The sequence below is a fragment of the Myotis nattereri genome, assembly GCF_964212035.1.
Source record: "Myotis nattereri genome assembly, chromosome: 15".
NCBI classification, from domain to species: Eukaryota; Metazoa; Chordata; class Mammalia; order Chiroptera; family Vespertilionidae; genus Myotis; species Myotis nattereri.
This window is the reverse complement of record NC_138090.1, coordinates 39,782,678-39,803,348: the sequence shown is the minus strand read 5'-3', so window position 1 is coordinate 39,803,348 and position 20,671 is coordinate 39,782,678. Positions and strand designations below refer to the sequence as shown.

At 52.0% G+C, this 20,671-nt stretch overlaps 2 protein-coding genes across 3 annotated transcripts in view; one reads left to right on the top strand and one right to left on the bottom strand.

Annotated features, from left to right (window-relative positions):
- Positions 1-1,574, bottom strand: part of SAMD4B (sterile alpha motif domain containing 4B) — a 43,519-nt gene extending 41,945 nt beyond the window's left edge. The window contains exon 1 of the mRNA XM_081106725.1: positions 1,466-1,574. The gene's annotated coding sequence lies outside the window, so the exon portion shown is untranslated. The remainder of the gene's footprint in view (positions 1-1,465) is intronic.
- Positions 1,575-2,117: 543 nt separating this feature from the next.
- GMFG (glia maturation factor gamma) lies at positions 2,118-10,655 on the top strand. 2 transcript variants are annotated; one of them, XM_081106728.1, is made up of 8 exons: positions 2,118-2,270; positions 5,559-5,626; positions 6,052-6,148; positions 6,269-6,318; positions 7,089-7,138; positions 9,732-9,814; positions 10,242-10,315; positions 10,461-10,655. In XM_081106728.1, exons 2-8 carry the CDS (start codon positions 5,624-5,626, stop codon positions 10,530-10,532), a joined length of 429 nt encoding a protein of 142 aa, XP_080962854.1. In that variant the 5' UTR covers positions 2,118-2,270; positions 5,559-5,623; the 3' UTR covers positions 10,533-10,655. The 2 variants fall into 2 exon arrangements, with proteins under 2 accessions (XP_080962854.1, XP_080962855.1); XM_081106729.1 differs by lacking the exons at positions 2,118-2,270; positions 6,052-6,148 and having other exon boundaries at positions 5,586-5,626.
- The last annotated feature ends 10,016 nt before the right edge of the window (positions 10,656-20,671 follow it).

Sequence of the window (20,671 nt, the reverse complement as noted above, 5' to 3'; positions counted from 1 at the left end):
CGGCTGTCTGGAGGATGCTGGGGCCTCGGAAGGGATGATGGGTGAGGAGACTCAGATCTGCACAGGCCCTCTCGGGTTGATTTCAGAGGAGAGAGAATGGAGACGAGAGGGTGCTAAAGGGAGTGGAGCCCAGGAGGGTCCTGAACAAGGTTTCTGGGCGGAGGGAGGACCCGAGGAGGTTCTGAGGATCCTGCAAGGTGCTGACTCAGGCGGGCATCGTGGGGAGGTTCTCGGGGCCTGGGAGGCGTGGTCTGAGAGGAACCCCGGCCCAGAACCCCGCCGAGTCCTCAAAGGGCAGCGGGGAGGGGGTCTTCCCAGGGGAAGCCACCAGGGTAGACGGGGGCAGAGGGTTCCTCAGAGCAGGCGCCGACGGCCACGCTGAGGGAGCCAGAGGCCTCGGCGGGCGGGAAAGCCCCTGCAGCGGCAGGGAGGCAGGAGACCCGGGGTGAGGCAGGGGACCCGGGGTGAGGCAGGGGACCCGGGGTGAGGCAGGGGCCCCCAGGGTGAGGCAGGGGACCCCGGGCAGCCGCACCTCAGAGGGTCCCGAGAGGCCTTAGGATGTACAGGGCTTGTGTGGGTGCGGGAAAGTTCACCTGAAGTAATGGGGGGGTGGGGGGCTGAAGAAACTTCTAAAGGAAATATTTGGAACATTTGGTGTGGATTACTGGGACAGATTTAGGATACACAAAAGGGGTTTGGAAGGGGGTTTTGGAACGTGGAAGGAGAGTTCTCCAGAGATGTGAGAGACTGAGGAAGATCTTCAGGGCACATCTGGGCACTCTGAAGGAGTCGGGGTGGCAGCTGTGAGATTTGGGGTTCTGAGTGACTTCTGGGATGGGGAGGCGGGAGGGTAAATTCCTGGGGCGGGGGGAGGGAAGGCCGGGGAGGCTGCGTGAAGTCGGCCTTTGGGGGAGATTTCGGGAATGCCCAGGTCTGGAGGGGATCTGAGGGACACTCTGAGGGGAGATTTTCGGGGTTTCGCAGGGAGGAGACCTCGGGTACACATGCTGGATACCCGGCAGCGGCCTCGGGGCCACAGCGGGTTCTCTGAGGCCGATTTCCAAGACCCAGGGCAGTCTCCGGAGAAACCTGTGGGAATGGAGGGGTGGGACCCCGGGAAGAGCCGGGACGGCGGACGGGGTGGGAGGGGAGTGTCGGGGTCTCTGCGGTCGCCGGGACCGCCCTCCAAGGAGGCGTCTGAGGCGGACGTGGGGGTCGATTCCGAGGATGTGAGGGGATCTGGGGGGAAGCTCCGAACGGCCTGTGGGAGCCATTCGGAGGCCGGGGTGGGGGCTCCGCGCAGGGGTCGCGACCCTTCAGGCCCGCGCTCCGCGCCCGCCGCCACCCGCGGCTCGGGGTCCCTGAGGGGGCGGGGCCGCCCGCGCGGCCTGGGACGCCCTGAGGTGAGACCCGCGCGCCCCGACCCGCCGCGGCCCCCGGCCGCCCGACCCTGCCCGCGACTCACCGCCTCGGCCGCCGCCGCCGCCGCTCGGGCCTCCTCAGGCCACCGCCACCGCCGTCGCCCGCTCTCCAGCCCGCGAGCTCCCCTCCCTCCTCCCGCACCGACCACCGCCGCCGCCGCCGCCGCCGCCGTCGCGCTGCGTCACCGCGCCGTGCGTCACCGCCCCTGGTCCCGCCCCGGCGGAACCGCCGCGCGCCGGCATTAGCAGAGGCCGCGGTGACGAACCGCGCACCCGCCAACGGGCGGTGAGCGCGGAGGAAGGCCGGGTCTTGGCGGCGAGGGGAGCTCCGGGGGCTGGACAAGGCCCGGGAGGCCCGCCTCTTGCTCCGTGGGATTGGTCGGTCGGGAGGCTGACGGTCAGGCGGCCCACGGGAGGGGAAGGGGCGGGGCGCGCGCGGCGTTGCCACGGGTGACGGGCCCGGCAGAGCCCGCACTGGGCCTCCCGGCCGGCAGGGGGCAGTGCCGTGCCGCCTACCTCAGCGGCCTCGCGCGAAGTCACAATTCCTGATTCTGGCGTCCAAGCCGCTCCCGCCCGGCGGCGCGCCCCGCCGGACGTCTTGGCCTGGCGGTGCCCCCGACAGTCCCTGTGGGCGCTGGGCTTCCGGAGTCTCCGCTCTCTCAGCACACCCCTCTCTGAGCCTGTTGCTTCTCTCTCAAGCAGAACAGGACCGGAAGAGGCCATGCATGCACAGTGCTGGGCACAGAGGCAGCCATCAATAAATGGGAGTCGTTGCTCCGGCTGTTGTAATCTGTCGGTTCATTCTGCAGGCTTCCCTGGCTCGGGGTGAACTGCACAGACGGCTCTCAGGTGACTGAGACGTGGCTTGTTAGAGGAACTCGGGGGGTGCAGTCGGGGTGCAGTGTAGAGTTCTAGGCAGGGGGGATGGGGCGGGAGCTGCCGCCAGGCGTCTGGCCACGAGGGGATTTGGACTTGTCCTTTGGGCGCTACGCGCTGGGAAGAGTCATGGTGAGTTGGGGGTTTGGAAAGAAGCCGCTGGCTCTTATATTGGAGAGAATACAACTGGGGACGAGTGCAGGGAAGCAGCAGGGATGGGAGGGGGGCGTTTGCAGGACGGCGAGGCTGTGGGAAGGGGAGGAGGTACGCGGGAGGATGGCGAGTGAACTGGCTGGCGGGGGACTGGGCGGCTGCAGCAGGCGATGGAGGCAGACATCTAAGATAAAGCCGTCTGGCTGGAGGCGATCCAGAAAAGACTGTAAAGATTCTGAGCCCAGTGTGGGCCACCCAGCAGCAGGGTCCAGGAGACTGCACAACTCCTGTGTCGGAAGCTTAAGAGAGAAATTGGGGCTGGAAACCAAGATTCGAGGGTCATCAAAGAGGGTAATTGAAGCTGTGGGAATTACTGACCTAGGCTGGGGAGGGTGCGGAGGATGCATGGAGACCAGGACCCAACAGAACCCTGAGGAAACCGGGACCTGGAAGGTTTGAGCAAAGAAATCAACCAAGATTGAGAAGGAGCAGCAGAGCGGAGGAAAACCAGAGGTGGCATCACGATGCTGTGAGGAAAGGCCATTTCAAGCCAGGGTGGTTGATGGCACAAGCCCCATCCACGACCCCGTCGCCGAAGCAAGAGTTTTCACACCAGACAGAGTGTGCACCATACATGCTGCTTCACTTATACATTCCATAATCTTCCTTCTGTACCTAATAGGTGCCATGCATTGCTTAAGGCACTGACTGGAATTTCAACAATGAACAAGGCAGACAAACAGCTGTCGTCAGGAAGCCTACGTGATTGGGAGGTGGGGCACAAACAATATATAAACACAGTGTAACTAGGTGATAAGTGTATGGAGAGAAATAAAGCAAGCTGACAGGATGGAGAAATGGGGTCAGTGCTCTTTTAGATGAGGAAAGACCTCTTTCATCAGATGGGATTTGAATAGGAATCTGAAGGAATTAAGGGGTGAGCCATGAGGGAAAGAGGGTTCCTGAGTTAATGGCAAGGGCAAAGGCCCAGGGGCGGGATTATTCACAGAATCACAAAGGCTAGCGTAGTAGCTGCAGTGAGCACAGGGGAGAGTAGTGGAAGACAGGGTCCAAGAGGTAATGGAGGAGCGGGGATGGCAGCTAATTTCGTTCTAAAGGCTACTGAAAGGGCTTTTGCTTTTACCCCAATAATATGAGCACCATGGGAGGGTTTTAAGAGAGGCAGTATGTCATCTGACTTGGGTTTTATAAGGATCCTGCTGGTAATCCTGTGAAGATTAGAGTGTGGGAAAAGGGGAGTAGGGAAACAGTGCAGAGGGGAGAAGGGGGCTTCACTCCTTTCTGCTTTAAGTGTTCAGGCAGAAGATGAAGGTGGCAGGACCAGGGTATGGTTTGTGGAGGGGGAGAAGTGGGCAGGTTCTGGTTGCAGTTGGAAGGTCTAAGCTGACAAGTTCTAATGTATGTTGTCAAAGGAAGGAGAAGGGTCAAGGATGACTCCAAGATGTCCAGGTGGAGATGTCAGGTTGGCCACTGGATGTAAGAGTCTAGAGCAGCGGTTCTCAACCTGTGGGTCGCGACCCCTTTCACAGGAGTCGCCTAAATACATCCTGCATATCAGATATTTACATTACGATTCATAACAGTAGCAAAAGTACAGTTATGAAGTAGCAACGAAAATACTTTTATGGTTGGGGGTCACCACAACATGAGGAACTGTATTAAAGGGTCGCGGCATTAGGAAGATTGAGAACCACTGGTAGAGGTGGGGGGCATGCCCAGATGGAGAAATTATTAAGGTAACCTCTTTGAAAGGCAAGAGACTGAGGAGAACAGGGAGGGAGGAAGGTAGATGGGAAAGAGAAGGGGGCACTCCACTGTCAGGAGGAGGAGCAGACGGGAGTCGGAGGGAAACCTGGGGAGGGTGGTACCCTGAAAGCCAAGTGAAAAAAGCCCGGAGCGCAGGGCGCAATGATGGTGTCAGAAGAAGAATGAGAATTGACCATGAGGTCTAGCACCATACAGGTCATTGGTGGCCCTGTCAGGGGAGACGGACAGGAGTGAGAGTCTGCTGGGAGAGACTAGAAGGGAAAATTGGGAAGAGAAATTGCAAATAGCAAGCGTAAACAATGCTTTCAAGAAGTTTTGCTGAAAAGGGAAGGAAACGAATGGGCAGTGGCTGGGCAGGAGATAGGGTTTATAGTTTTTAAGATGGAAGAAGTAACACTGCCTATCTGAGGGACAGATCCAGGAGAGATGGGAATATGATGATGCTGGGAGATGGGGGATAGCTGCAGTGATGCCCTTAAGTGGATGAAGGGGTGGGATCCAGTGTGAGGTAGTGGGGAATAGAAAGGCTTGTCCACTACTATGGAGGGAAGCAGCCATTATGGGGCTGGGATCTGCAAAAATTCTCTTGTTTGCTTGTATTTCCTTACTGAAATGCATAGGGCTTTCCTATAAATTACTTTTTCATTTCTCCTTTATATGACAGAACATTATATTGATTTTTTAAAAAAACGTATGTGTGTAAGTAGGGTACATTATCCAGGAATTTCATTTCAGGATGAGACAGGAAGCAATACAAAACACTTAATAAAAAAGGGGTCCTAGTCTGACAAGACTGAACACCATTGTTGTAGGGGCCATTATAAAGCCTGTGAGGCTGAATAACTTCGGGAAGAAATTCATCATTACTCTGCTGCTATGGTGTCTCCTGTGTCCTCTGCATTTCCCCATCAACATAATAGGTGACAGTTTGACTAGCAGCTCCCCTTTTCAGCTCGAGTTAAAATACTCTAAGTGGGGGGAAATCCAGGAAGGCTTCCTGGAGGAGGGGAGGAGATAAAGAGCTCATTATTATCTTTTGTGTGGGAGAATGTCCACCATGCCTGGAGACATGTGAAGCTATTTTATCCTCACAATAATCCTGAATCAGAGGGTGAAGTTCCTTAGCGATGGTCACATAGCAAGGCAGCATTTGAACCCCAGTCTAGGTGATTTCAAAGGCTCGGAGGTCCTGGCAGATTAGGGGAAGGAAGGAGGGGGAGGAGCCTTCTGCAGCAGTTGTCCCAGAATGGGCATAAACAGGATGTGGTGTTGTATGAAACCTTTCCCCTACCCCACACCCTGCCCCCCTTCTTTCCCCAGCCCTCGTCCCCACCCCTAGAAGACAGCGGAACTGAGAAAAGAAGAGGCCTGTGGACAGAAAAGTCATGGTCAGGGGGCCAGGGGTCGTTTGGGGTGGGTCTGGGGCTGGGAGGATGCCTGGGTGAAGGTCAGGCTGTGTGTTGGAGAAAAGGGGCTGGGAAGGGGACCCCCACTGTGGCAAAGGACCAGGCTGGGGAAAGAGAGATGGTGGTTCCTGGTTTAGCCCCAGGTAAATAGATCTCGGGGTTTCCTTGAGTTTTGCCCAAGGATACCTGCTGGAGGGCTGGAATTTGGCCTCTGCTCTACAATCCAAGTATGTGCCCTGGTGAGGGGCAGCGTCTGCTTGGGGAAAAGGTGCCTTTCCTCATGTCATGAAGGCCTCATATGGGCTGTCAGAGCATTCCTCTTCGTTATTAGATAGAGGCACTGAGGCTTGGGCAGGGGGCAGGGACTGAGGCGAGGCCTGCTCAGCGCTTTTTGGGCTCTGCTGCAGTCGGACTCCCTGGTGGTGTGCGAGGTGGACCCAGAGCTAAAGGAAAAGCTGAGGAAATTCCGCTTTCGAAAAGAGACAGATAATGCAGCCATAATAAGTGAGTGTCCTTTTCCCTGGAAGGATGGGAGGGAGGTGGGGACATACGACGAGGGCTGGGCTAGAGTCACTGAGTTAGAAGGGGTGTCCTCACTAAACCCTGTGTGCCATCCCTCCCTAGTGAAGGTGGACAAAGACCGGCAGATGGTGGTGCTGGAGGAAGAATTTCAGGTGAGGGGCTGGGTGGATGGGACCTCCCAGAAGTGGGTGGGGCTGGGAGACCCAAGGGTTTGGCATTGGGGGCCAGAAAGACCTGGAGGTCAAGTCCCCGCTCAGATGTGATCTTAGGCAAGAGACTGTATGGGTCTCTGCTTCCTCATCTATGAAATGGAGATAACAGTACCGACCTCATGGGGTTGTTTGTGGATTCAATGATTTACTCTTTGTAATGGGTTTAGAAAGCCTGGTACATAGTGCTCAATAAAATGATAATACTTTATTGGCACTTAAAGAATTTCCAGATAAGTTAATAAAAAGTTAGCAGACATCCTTTATGATATATAACCTTACCCTCTCTTGGCCTCACTGTCTTTATCTATAACATGGGAATGATAATGGGGCTTCCTTCATAGTGTTGTGGTAAGGATTTAGGGGGGTGCCTATGGAGACAGTCTGTTTGACAGGGGAGGGGGATTGGCTAGGATTTGGGCTCCCTCTGGTCTTCTGAAAGGAGGTATAGTAAAGTGGTTATGATTTAAACCCAGATTCATATTTGAACTCCTCTGCTCAGAGTTGCTGTGCAATCTAGGGCCAGTGTCTTAACACCTCTGGGCCTCAGCTTGCTCACCTGTAAAGTAGGGATAATAATAGGACCTACCCCACAGAGTTATGGAAGAGCTCAATGAATTAGTCCATGTGTGTTAATTAGACCAGTATCTTGGCACATAATAAATACTTGTTTAATGGCAATATTTTCTTCTGTTTTTTCCCTCCTCCCCCAGAACATTTCTCCAGAGGAACTAAAAATGGAGCTGCCAGAAAGACAGCCAAGGTATCCTGGGGGAAGGAACAGGAGGGCCAGGCCATGGGGAGAGGGTGATGATGGGGGTGGAGACTGAGGGGCTGCTTGGGCTCCAGTCCTATTCACCAGCTTGGGATCTCTGTGTTTGAGGCCAAGAGTTCTTATCCTAGGACTTTGTGTACAGTATACTAATATTTTGTTGCAGAATTTTACATTGATACTCATATGTGAAATTAGAGCTTGCTTTTTTAAAAATACAAACCTTGATAGGTTTCGGCCTTAACATTGCTCTCGCTTCATTAAATAAAAAGAAAGAAAATGTCCTTCCTCTGTAATGCTGCAGAATATTTCTGGTAACAAATAAATTATTTGACATTTAACAATTGGGGAAAAGCTTGTGGGAAGCCACGTAAGTCTGGTGCTTTTTGTGAGTGGAGGAACACTTTGACACTTCTATGGTAGCCGGTCTGTTTAGATTTCCCTCTCCCCTGAGGTGAATTTTGGGTGCCTGAGGATTTTGAGCCTCCATCCCAGCCAGAACCAGCTCCTGGGTGTCTGACAAGTGTAGTCCCAAAGGGCCCCATATCCGGAAGACAGCCTCGAATGTGGGAGGTAATGCTCTGCGGCTGCCTGCTGTCTAGAAATCCTTTATAGTTTTATCTTTGAATTTGTGTTTTTTTATGAAGTCTTCTGAGACAATAGAGCATGTGCTAGGGCTTGGGGCAGTGCCACCTCCAGCCCTGGACCGGTTCTCTATCCACTCCCTGCACCACCCAGTGATGCCCTGGCAGGGGGCCTGAGTGCAGATTCCAGGAGGGTTAGGGTCAGACACCTCCTGCTCCTGAATGAAAGTTCCAGAGTGTGCCTGTAAGCATCTGCACTCCCCTTTCAAGTGTTCCCATGTCCAAGATAGCAAAGCTTGCAGAAGAAAGGAAGAAGTTTTTCTCTTGTCTTTTGAACAAGGGCCCCCAATTTTCAGTTAGCACTGAGCGTGGCAAGTTATGTAGGCAGGCCTGGTCTCAGCCCCAGCTGGACAGTATCACATAGTGGTTGAGCATTTATAGTCTAGGTTCAAACGTACCCATAGACCTTTGGGCAAGTGACTTCACCTCTCTGGGCCTCAATTATCCTATCTGTAGTATAGGGATAAAATAGCAACTTCATCATAAGGTTGTTGTGAGTTAATAAGCACTGACTTTTTGTTTTGTTTTGTTAATTCTCACCTAAGGATATTTTTCCATTGACTTTTAGAGAGAGTGGGAGGGAGAGAAGGTGAGAGAGAGAAAGACTGAGAGAGAGAGAGAGAGAGAGAAACATCAATGTGAGAGAGACACATTGATTAGTTGCCTTCTGCAGGTGCCTGAACTGGGGCCCAGATTGAACCTGCAACCCAAGTATGTGCCCTTGACCAGGAATTGAACTCATGAACCTTTGGTGTGCGGGCCAGCGGTCTAACCACTTAGGAACACTTGCCAGGGCAGCACTGACTATTTTTTTAAGCCATTATGTTTTTCTTTTTAAAATGTTTTCATTGAGGTCTATTTGACATATGACATTACTGTATATGTCATTACTGTTTCAGGTGTACAATGTGATTTGATATTTGTATATATAGTGAAATGATCAGCACAATAAATTTAGTTAACATCTGTCAGCACACATAGTTACAAAAACATTTTTTTTCTTGTGATGAGGACTTTTAAGATTTACTCTCTTAGCAACTTTCAAATATGTAATACGGTATTATTAATTACTAGAGGCCCAGTACATGAAATCTGTGTATGGGTAGGTTCCCTAGGCCTGGCTGGCGATCAGGGCCGATTGGGGCCTTCCAGCTGCCAGCCAGGGCCTTCCTTTGTTCCACACTGCCCCCTGGTGGTCAGCGCACGTCATAGCAAGCCATTGAACTCCAGGTTGAACTCCCTAGGGGACACTTTGCATATTAGCCGTTTATATATATAGATAGTCACCATGTTGTACATTAGATCCCCATGACTTATTATTTTATAACTGGAGGTTTGTACCTTTTGACCCCCCTCACCCATTTTGCCCACCACCAACCCCCCTCCCTCTGGCAACCACCAATCTGTTCTCTGTATCTATGAACTTGATTTTTTGTTTATTTTTTTTAATTCCAAATGTGAGATCATAACAGTATTTGTCTTTCTTTGTCTGACTTATTTTACTTAGCATAACGTCTCAATGTTTCATCCATGTTGTCACAAATGGCAGGATTTCCTTTCTTTTTAATGGCTGAATAGTATTCCATTGTATGTATAAACCACATCTCCTTTATCCATTTATTCATCAATGGACATTTAGTTTGTTTCCATATTTTGCTATTGTAAATAATGCTGTGATGGACATGGGGTACATATATCTTTTCAAATTTGTGTTTCATTTTCTTTGCATAAATACTCAGAAGTGGAATTGCTGGATCATATGGTAGTTCTATTTAGCACTTACTATTATCGTTATTTTTAATCATTTATTGTGTTTGAGGCCAGTACCTTCAGTCTCAGTTGTTAACCCTAGGTTCTCAGATTCATGCAAGATTTCAAGGTTGTAGACTTAGGTAATTGGCATTGAAGTCCTGAATTTGAATTCCTTTTCACTGGTGTAGGTTCGTGGTTTACAGCTACAAGTATGTGCACGAAGATGGCCGAGTGTCCTACCCCTTGTGTTTCATCTTCTCCAGCCCTGTGGGTGAGACTCAGCTCTACCCATCCTGAGAATAGGGTCTTAGATTCTGTGTGGGGTGTGTAAGATAGTGTTTGAGAGTGCAGGTGTGTGTGAGTGTGTGTGTGACTTGGTGAGTACTGGGAGGGCAGTGCATGGAAGTTGGGGGCTTAGATTTCTCATGAGCCCAACCCATCCTCCTCAGTCCCAAGATGTGTAAGTAATCCTTTTTTCTTTTTTTAACCTAGAAACTCCTGTCTGGGAGTTATATTGAGGGTCCCATCTCCAAGGACCCTCAGAATAACTTCAAGCCCTAGATAAAACTGAAAACTGGGACTCCTTAGAACAGCTCCTAGGACCCTTAGAAAACTCCAGGGCCTGCAGGAGATTACTGGCCCCTTGGTGAATACCCCAGGATCCCCCAGTTATGTTTCCTTCTCCCTTTCCCATGCAGGCTGCAAGCCCGAACAACAGATGATGTATGCAGGGAGTAAAAACAGACTGGTGCAGACTGCAGAGCTCACAAAGGTCTGGGCCTGGGGCCGAGGATCCCAGAGTGTTAGGGAGGAGGGGTCAGGGAGTCTAGCCTCCTGGGTCTGAGGGAGGAAGGGGCTGGAGCCTTGCTCTCTCAGTTCCTGAATGGGTCGTGATATTGAGAACTCTCCCCGCCCAGGTGTTTGAAATCCGCACCACTGATGACCTCACCGAGGCCTGGCTCCAAGAGAAGTTGTCTTTCTTTCGTTGACCTCTGGGTTGGGGATCTGAATTCCTGATGTCTGAGTCCCCAAAGGAACTGGGGATTCAGACCCCTAGGACCTGAACATCCGAGACCCCGAAGAAATTAAACGGCAAGAACTCAGAGATCCTCCGTTCTGGCTCAGTTTCTGTTTCTCATTGCGGGCGCCAGCTGACAGTCCCTGCAGTACCACCTCAGGCCGTCAGAGGGCAGGCAGACCAAGTGGATGTCCGCTGAATTCCGGGAGGAAAGGAGGATACCTGCTTCTCTGAAAGAAGCCTGTGGGGTTTCCTAGGAAGTATGGGGGCGGCCCGGTCTCCTGGAGGAATTGGGGGAATATTTGAATCCATGAAGGAGCCACTCCGGAGGGGATTAAGAATACCTGGGTCCCTGAGAGTAAAGGAGATTGTCCGTTTCCCCTCCTCCCTTCCCTTCCCTTCCCAGCTCTAGGGGTTAGCAGGCATTAGCTTACGCTGAATACTACTTTTCTCAGTGAGGCCTCAGTCAGGAAGAATTTAAATGCAGAAAGTTGTTGAAAAATCAAACATAATTGTTCAGGGGCTTGGGAGTTCTTGGGGTGGGTTGTTTGTGTGGTTGGGTAGACCTAGAGGTTCCAGTGCTGGGGAAGGCAAAGAAGATCCAGGATCCTTAGTGGACCGCTAATGGGTATGGCGTAGAGGGGGCAGGAAAGGGACATCCTATTCGTCCCTGTCTGGAGATTCTTCTTTCTTCTGGCGTCCTTGGGCATTTGACTCCCTCAGACTCTTTGTTTCTGTCTCTGAGGGACATTTATTGAGAACCAACAGTGTACTAGGCTCTGAAAATTCCAAGACAGGCAGATCTTCATAGTTATAAATCACTCTGTCTCATTGCTTCTCCTTCATGTCTCAGTTCTTCTCTATGTCCCCAGATTCAGGGACCTGGCTCCCTCCTCCACTCCTTTCCAGGTTCCCTATAGAGGTGGCTGTTGCCATGGTAACAATGGCATTGTGACCTAGGGCCTGGACTGCCCTTCCCCAGCTCCAACTCTTCCCCATTCTTCCCAGCCAGAATATACCATCCCCTCACCACCTCACTTTGTCCATCCCTTGCCCCCTTATTCCCAAGCAGGACAAGGCCTTGCTTGAGGGATTCAGCATAGAATCACTCTACATAAAGAAATCCCCTGCCCTCACTTTTCTGTGGGGGAAGGGGGTGAGAGGAAGGTTAGGGTGTGATGAGCTCCTTTCCTCTGACACTTGTCCTGGTGCCCTATCTCATCTTCCTGCCAGGCACGTCTCTACCCCTCCCTCTAATCACAGCCTGAGTCCCTGATGGCTAGAGATGGAAGAGGAGGAGGGCTGGGGATAGAAGTCATTCAATTAAGAGGTCAAGCAATTCCCTGGCCTGCAGAGGTCAGAGAGGCAAAAGTAGTTCAAGGTTGTGCACTTACATGTTCAAATTAATAATAGCTAATCCTCTGACTGAGGGCTTCCTATGTGCTAGTACTTCTATAAGCACTTTATAGGTATTATTAACTCATTTAATTCTTACAATGTCCCATGAAGAAGGTACATTATCCCCAATTTACAGATGAAGAAACAGGCACAGAAACTAAAATGGTTGCCTGAAGTTCCACACCTAGGATTCTATAGTTAGAACTTTAACCCAAGGCTATTCTGTGGCCAGTTGGCCACTCACTTTCTTAGGTGGGCCATCTCCCCCTCTTTCTCCTCCTCCCTTCCCTCCCACTTGTCCCTCTTCGTCCCCAATAGTCCAAGCTTATTATTGCAAACCATCTAGTCAGACAAAGGCATGTACAAGGAATTACCCAATCAGAAGCAGGGAGTTTGGAAAACGCACCACTCAGAGAGTGATTCTGAAGAGCAGCCCAATGCAGAGTAGGTTTGGCCAGAAGGATTATGGAAGGACCAATCAGAGAAGCCAGAACAGAATACACTATCTAATAAAAAATCAGCACAGAGGCGGTGGCTTTGGGTTTGGGGCCCCTCCTTCCAGGGCGGTACAAATCAGGGACTGCCTCCCCTCTTTCCACTAACCTCCCCTCTAGGCTCCCACAGATCCAGGCTCCTTAGTTCGTTAGTTCTCTCTCTCTCTCTCTCTCTCTCTCTCTCTAAAAGAGAAAGCATATCCCTTTTCAGGGTGTTCCTTCAATTTTTCAAAAAATGTTTTTATTGATTTTCAGGAAGAGAAAGAGAGAGAGAGAGAGAGAAACATCAATGATGAGAGAGAATCATCCATTGGCTGCCTCCTGCACCCCCGTACTGGGGATTGAGCCTGCAACCCAGGCATGTGCCCTGACTGGGAATCCAACCGTGACCTGCTGGTTCATGGGTCGATGCTCAACCACTGAGCTACACTGGCCAGGCAGGCTCCCTAATTTTTGAATCCTGGCCATAGGCTTTCCTAGGCACTTCTCCGAGCTAACATAGAATATAAGCAGGGCTTAGATTGGAGAGGTGGAGACTGGATTTTAGGTAGAGCTGAGAATGGAGGACCTAGACTAGGTCTGAGGGACCAGTATCCAGGCTAACAACTAGCTGCTTATGGGGTGGAGCCTAAGATGGAGGAGTAGGGCTTTGGCTGTGGAGTGGGGCTCAGACTTGTTGCAGGGATACAGTTAAAGAAGTCTGGCCCCACTAGTACCAGGAGGTCAGGGTTCAATTCCCTGTCAGGGCACATGCCTGGGTTGCGGGTGTGCAGGAGGCAGCTAATCAATGATTTTCATCATTGATGTTTCTCTTCCTCTCCCTTCCTTTCTCTGAAATCAATTAAAAAAATTAAAAAAAAGAAAAAAATCTTAATACATACTATATACTTTAGGGTGGGGCTTAGACTTCGGGTGTGGGACCTAGAATTCAGGTGCTTTGCTTAGATAAGGCTGGGATTTTTGCTTTGGAGTGGAGCCTTAGAGATGGGCTTGGGGATTGGGGGTCGATTGGTCTAGGGCAGGAATTAGGGCCCTAGGGAAATAATCACACTATCTACTTCTACCCCTCACCCTCTTTTTCAGGCCAACTCATACCTCCTGACCTAAGGGTACACCGTAGCCCAGCTGTGGGCAAACTACGGCCCGCGGGCCGGATCCGGCCCGTTTGAAATGAATAAAACTAAAAAAAAGAAGACCGTACCCTTTTATGTAATGATGTTTGCTTTGAATTTATATTAGTTCACACAAACACTCCATCCATGCTTTTGTTTCGGCCCTCTGGTCCAGTTTAAGAACCCATTGTGGCCCTCGAGTCAAAAAGTTTGCCCACCCCTGCCCTAGCCACTGGCTTATACCCCTTCCTTTCCAATGACCTCAGACTAGGACAGTGATGGTGAACCTATGACACGCGTGTCAGAGGTGACACGCAAACTTATTTTTTTTGGTTGATTTTTCTTTGTTAAATGGCATTTAAATATATAAAATAAATATCAAAAATATAAGTCTTTGTTTTACTATGGTTGCAAATATCAAAAAATTTCTGTATGTGACACGGCACCAGAGTTAAGTTAGGGTTTTTCAAAATGCTGACACGCCGAGCTCAAAAGGTTCGCCATCACTGGGCTGGGAGAACACGTTTATTCCTGAGTGTGGTCTCTACGGTGAGTCTGTAGTGGGCCTAGTTCCCAGATCCTCTCCCAAGAGGCATTCAAGAACATCTGTTTACTGAGCACCCATTGGGGTCAATGGTAGTTTAAACACGGGAAAAAATTGGCGCCCATGCCACTTCCCTCAGAAGTCTTACATTTCAATGACTACCAGGGGTGGGCAAACTTTTTGACTCGAGGGTCACAATGGGTTCTTAAACTGGACCGGAGGGCCGGAACAAAAGCATGGATGGAGTGTTTGTGTGAACTAATATAAATTCAAAGTAAACATCATTACATAAAAGGGTACGGTCTTTTTTTTTTTTTAGTTTTATTCATTTCAAACGGGCCGGATTCGGCCCGCGGGCCGTAGTTTGCCCATGGCTGGACTAGACAGTAAGCAATAAACAAATAAGTAAACAAATAGGTAAATAAACAAACAGACAAGATCATTACCAAGAGTAATGAGTGCTCTGAGGGAAATCTAATGAGGAGATGTGGTAGAAGTGGTGGGACCTGTTCGGACTATTTTTTGTTGCCTCTTTAGTCTCTAGAAGAGTCCTCCTGCCTTTGTCCCCCTCCTAACATTATTTTGAAACATTTCAAACACGCAGCAAAGTCAAAATAATTTCACAGTGAATACCTATATGCCCACCACCTGGGTTCCACCATTAACATTTTACTGCACTTGCTTTGTCACATATCCATTCATCTATCCATCCATCAACCTCTTTTATATATATTTCAAAGTAATTTTCAGATATCAGGACCATTGGTGGGGGTGGGGGTGGGGATGTAAATTGCAGGTGGGAAAGGAGAGCCTCTCTGAAGAGATTACATTTGAATTAAGACTTGTATGAAAAGACAGAATCAGCCACGGAAGGGGAGTACCTCCAAAGACAGAAAAGTCATCACTGCGGCCGAAGACAAGAATGGTCGGATATGAGGATAAGCGCTCACAGGGCCAATTATGCCTGTGAGTGAGGTTGCCCTGCCTTTGTTTCTCATCTCTGTGTATCTCTCTCTCTTATCTTTCTTCTCACTCTCTCCTTTTCCATCCCAGCTCTGCTCTCACCCTCTTTCCCCTTCACCTCCACCCTGTTCTGCCACTTACTGTGTGTGTGAGATCTTAGGCAAATGACTAAACCTCCCTAAGGCTCAATTTTCCTCTTCTGTAAAATGGAGGTAGTGATGAACCCTCCTCATCTGGCTGCTGTGAGAGTGAATGGAGCATTAAAACCATCCCTGGCGTGAGTAGTACTGGCCATGTGTCCACTTTTGTTGTTGTGATAAGTCTCCCACTCCTGTTTTCCCAGCCCCGGACCTCCATGCCCTGGCAGGGAGCACCAGGAACCAGGGTGGGAGGTGGAATCTGGAGCTTGGTGCGTGTGGGGATTGGTTGTGAGTGGGCTCGAGGTCCACCAGAGATAGGCTCTGCAGAGGTGCCCTTGATCCGAGGAGCAGGGCAGGTTTCCTGTGATGACCTGGAAAGGAAGAATTTAGGGAAGGGGGTTTGGGGTAGGACCTTGATACAGTGGGATCCAAAATGAAAAGTGCTCGGGCCGAACCGGTTTGGCTCAGTGGATAGAGCATCGGCCTGCGGACTGAGGGGTCCCGGGTTCGATTCCGGTCAAGGGCATGTAACTTGGTTGCGGGCACATTCCCAGTAGGGGGCGTGCAGGAGGCAGCTGATTGATCTCTCTCATGGATGTTTCTAACTCTCTATCCCTCTCCCTTCTTCTCTGTAAAAAATCAATAAAATATATTTTTAAAAAAAGAAAAGAAAAGTGCTTGGGCCTCCAGGGATCTGGGGGGCGGCAATAAGACAGACTTTGAGGTGAGGCCTTGCTGGGTTTGGGGGCACAGTGAATATCTCAGAAAGAAGTGAAGAGTGGCCTGAGATACCCAGTGGGGTTTCGGAGAGGGGCCGATGGTCATTGGGTAGGAGTTGGACGAAGGGGTCTGAACAAGGAAGGAGCAAGAAATCCTGGACTACACTGAAGTCACAGAGAAGGGGAAGGCTCTGCTGGATCCAAGAGAGAGAACAGGAGCAGGGAGGAGGCAGGGTCCTCGTGGGGATAGGACCGGTGGAGAGGATGGGAAAGGATCTGGGGCAAACCAGGGGTTCTGGAAACCAAGGAGTGCCTTGCGGGGGAGGATGGTCTGGGTCTAATGGGGGAAATGGGGAAAGCTTAGGGTCCCCATGGGGACAAGAGACATATTTGAGCCCTCTAGAACTTAGACATAGTTGGGAATCCCTATTGGGGGTTAGGGAATGGTTTGAGGTCCTAGAGTGGAGGACATGGCTGGGGGTCCCCAAGGAATGGGATATGGTTTGTGGTCGTGGGTGGCTGTAGAACATGGGCTGGGTCCCCAACGAGAGTAAGGCATGATCTGGGGTTTCCCTGGATTTTGACATGTGGCCTGGGGTCTCTGAGGGATGGGGTGTGGATCCACCTGAATGTTGGGGTATGATTTGGTGTCCCTAATAGGGGTGGTTTGGATCCCTGGGATTCTGGAACCTATGGCCTGGGGTCTTTGATGGGGTGTGAGGAGAGTCTGAGGCCACCGAGGAGAGTACGACGTGGTTTGTGGTCCCAGGTGGCTGTAGAACATGTTCTGGGTCCTCAAAGGAGGTAAGGCATGGTCCGAGGTCCCCCTGGGTGTTGGGACCTGATCCGAGGTCTCTGTTTAGAAATCCGGGATCCCAAGCCAGTCGGGGCGTGGTCTGGGGGTCTCTTGGGAAGCCGGCGGGGCTGGAGGTGGGGCTGGGAAGAGGTTGGGGGCGGGCCGGCGGCTCTGCAGTGGAGAGGGGTCTGCGGCGGCCCGGGCTGGGGCGGGGGTCCGGGGGTCCCGCCGTCCCGCCCGCCCCCTCCGGTCGGCGCCCCCTCCCCCCTTGCGGCGCTGGTGGCGGCGGGGCTCGGGTGGCGGGCGGCGCGGAGGGCGGAGCTCTTCCGCGTCCAGGGAGGGAGGGCGGGAGGCGGGCGGGAGGCGGCCCCGCAGCACCGCGCCCCCTCCCCCGGCCCTCCCCCCACCATGGCGCGGAGCGAGGCGGCGGCGGCGGGGCTGGGCCCGGGCCCCCCCCCGGGCTGGGTGAGCGCGGCCCGCAGCGGCCCGGGAGGTGGCGGGCGGGGGTGCCGGTGTGAACGCGGGTGTGAGCGCGAGCGTGTGAGTGTGTGTCCGCGGCGCTGCGGCGGCCCGGCGTGCGCTCGCGCGGCCCTGTGTGTGCCCGGCGCCGGCGTGTGCGGCGCCTGCTTGTGTGGCCATCGGGCGTGTGCTGGGTGTCGAGCCGGGGTGCTGGGACCGGCCGTGCGTGTGTGTCTCCGAGTGGCTGCCCCTCCGCTCTGTCTTCGGGGCTGCCGCGCGCCCATCGGAGGGGCTGTGTGCAGGTGTGTGTGCGTGGGCTGTGTGTCCAGGTGTGAGTCCCCCCCAGCCAGTGTGTGCGCTTAGCTAGCTGCCTTGGGCGTTTGTGTCCGGGTTGGATGCCCATCCGAGGGTCTGTGAAGGCGGGTGTGCCCGCTCTGGTGTTCATATTGTGTGTGTGTGTATGTGTGTGGTCTGCGGGTTGTATGTCTCCGAGGGTGTGTATCTGTGCGTCCACGTCAGGTTCCGGGCCAGGGCTGGGACTCAGCGCCTTGTGGGTCCAGGCCGCTGTGTGGTTTGGGGGAGGGGAGTTTGCCTCTCCCTCGGTGCAGGTCAACTGGTGTGGGAGGAGGGGAATGGGGGGTCCTCAGCGGTCCTTGGGGGAGGCGGCCATATCTTCCCCTTCCCGGTGGCTGGTGGTGGTGGTGGTGGTGGGGGGGATGGGCGATTGGTAGGTGGACAGATGGAGGGATGAGAGGCCGAGGGATGGACAGATGGGCCCGAGGGGAGGCATGCAGACCTGGCCCTTCCCCACCCACCCCACCTCAATCCCCACACCCACCAGATATCCCCAGATGGGGCCAGAGTTGCCTGCATCCAGATGGCCAGGCTAGGGGACCTTTGGGCTGCTGGTGGGAGGATCGCCTTGGACTAGTGCTTTAGGATTCAGCTCCCCAACCCTCTGAGATTCCACCTGCTGAACTCTGACCTCTGGCCCTGACTTTTGCTGTGGTGGTGGGGGCAGGTATGGTGGGAAGGAGGGATGTTAGGATTTCTTTGGCCTGCAAAGTAGGTGGGCAAGAGTGCCTCAGGACTGGGAGAGATGTGTTCATGTATGTGTGTGAGTGTGAATCTGTGCCTATCTGTTGACTATGTCACTGTGGTTCAGTATTTTGTGTGCATTTGTAAGTGTAAATCCCTTACAGGGCTGTGTGTGAACATTTCTGTTATGAGTTAACATCTCAGTGTCTGTGCAAAAGGTAGATCTTTTTGTACCTTGTGCTTGTTTGAGTGTGTATCAGCCTTGTAAGTGTCTGCATACTTGTGGTTCTGTGTATGTGTGTGAGGTGTATATCAGTTAGTGTGTACATTTGTGCGTCTTTTGGTGTAGGAATATATCAGTTTTGTGACTGCATCATGGGGATATGTGAAGTTGTCTGAGCATGTTTGGGCATTTAAGAGTGTGTCTGTGTATCTTTGATCGTGCAAGTGAATATCTGTTATATGTGTATGCCCGTGTGTTGGTGCAAGAGTATATCTGTTATAGGTGCATGTACCTGGTTGTCTGCAAAGATAGATACGTGTGTGCGTGCGCGCATCTGTATGCACATCGGTGTGTGTGCATTTGTGTATGTGAATGTGCAAGAAACAGTCAATGTTGTACATGTGTGGTTGTATGTGGGTGTGACAATCTTGAGGGTATGTGTCTGTCTATATTGTGAGTTCATTTATGCATCAGTGTTGGCCTCTCAAGAGTGAGGTTGTGTGTATTCAAACATTATGTGCAGGATTGTATGCACACACATGCCTGTGTCCCTGGCACAAGGCTGACCCTGCTTCTGGACCCAGTGAGATTGGGGTTCATGTGGCGTGATCTGTGGTATGCTGGGGTCCAGTGTGGGGCTCATGGACACAAATGTGTCCACATCCCAGGCCAAGAGCCAGTGGAGGGTGTGGGCACAGAGATCATGCTGGTGTGTCTATGGAAATACAAGTGTAGAGACTTGAGTTGTGGGCCCATGTGAGTTTGGTGTGTCTGCACATGTTGGTGTGACAATGATTTGATGGTGAGCATGGGAACCTTTTGATTCCTCCCCAGCTCCTGGTACTACTTAGGTCCTTGAAGTTGGGGAACTGGGATGTGAACTCTGGAAGGAGGAAGCTGGAATCCTGGATCTGAAGGAGGAGAATGGGCCCAATTTTTGGGTCTTGAGAATGGAAGGGGCTGAAACCTGGGCTCCTGAGTCTGAGGGAGGAGAAGGGTGGGGTTCCAGATTCTAGGTCTAGGGAGAAGGGAACTGGTGTCACTGGCTTCTTGAGACCCCAGAAGACAAAGGCTAAAGTCCTGGACTCCTGAATTTTGGAGAGTAAACAATTCTGAGGCCAAGACTCCTTGATTTCTAGAGATTACTCTCTGGGTCCATCTGCATTTATGCAGAGCCTGCAGCAGGAGGGCTGAGAGTGTGATCACACCGGGGACTTCCTTGGCTGAGATGGTCTCTGAGGCAGGTCTTCGGTGAGGAACCAGAAGGATGCTAACAGGGTCATTTTGTTTCTTTGTAGGTACTGGCCCAGGCCCTGACTCCCTGAAGAGAGGTGAGTGGGGTCCCTCCTGCTGGGGAGACGTGGAGTGGTTGGTCTTGTTCTGAGCCGCTCTGGAGGCCTGGAGCCCTGCCTCATAAGGGTTTCAGTGCAGGGTCTGGCAGTGTCCTGAGGGGCCAGGTGCCACCCGGGCTAGGGGTGGGGTGGTGACAAGGTCAGGAGCATCACATTTGGGTAAGGGCTCATAGAACCAGGGCATGGATAGCAGATGGAGGGGTTTCCTCATGATAGCAGTAAAGGGTACAAGAGAGTTCATGACATGAACTGACCCCTGCGTTTGGAGAAGGACATGAATGTGGTTGATCATTTTGTGTGTGTATGTGGGAAGATCTCCTGGTAGTCCAGCCTGCTGGTGGCTGAAGGAGCCAGAGGGAAATCACAACAACACTAGCAGTGGACATTTATGTAGTGTTTACTCTGTCAGGAGCGATTCTAATCATGTTACACTGCATTATCTCGTATAATCCTTACAATAACCCGATGAGGTAGGTACTCTTATTATCCCCATTGTACAGAGGAGCACACTAGGGGTGTGCACAAAGAAGGTAAGTCACTTGACTAGAGTCACACAGCAGGGAACTGGGGTGTGAACCTGGGCAGCTGGGTCCAGTTTCTGTCCTGCAATGCTGCACTGCTTCTCAATAAATGTTAGCTATTTTCATTGCTATTGTAGTTCCTTCAACTTGAGTCTCACCCCAGAGGTGGGAGGTGAAGCTCTGTACTTCTCTCTAGGGCTCAGATTTGGGTTCTGAGCCCTAGAGACCCACAGCCAGACAGGTGTAGAGCGGGGCCTCCTAACTCAGGAGTTCCACCTTCCAGGCCAGGGTTTTCTGTCCAATACAGTGTCCCAGAGGGAGTGCAAGACAAGGTAGTTGGGGGCCTTGGAA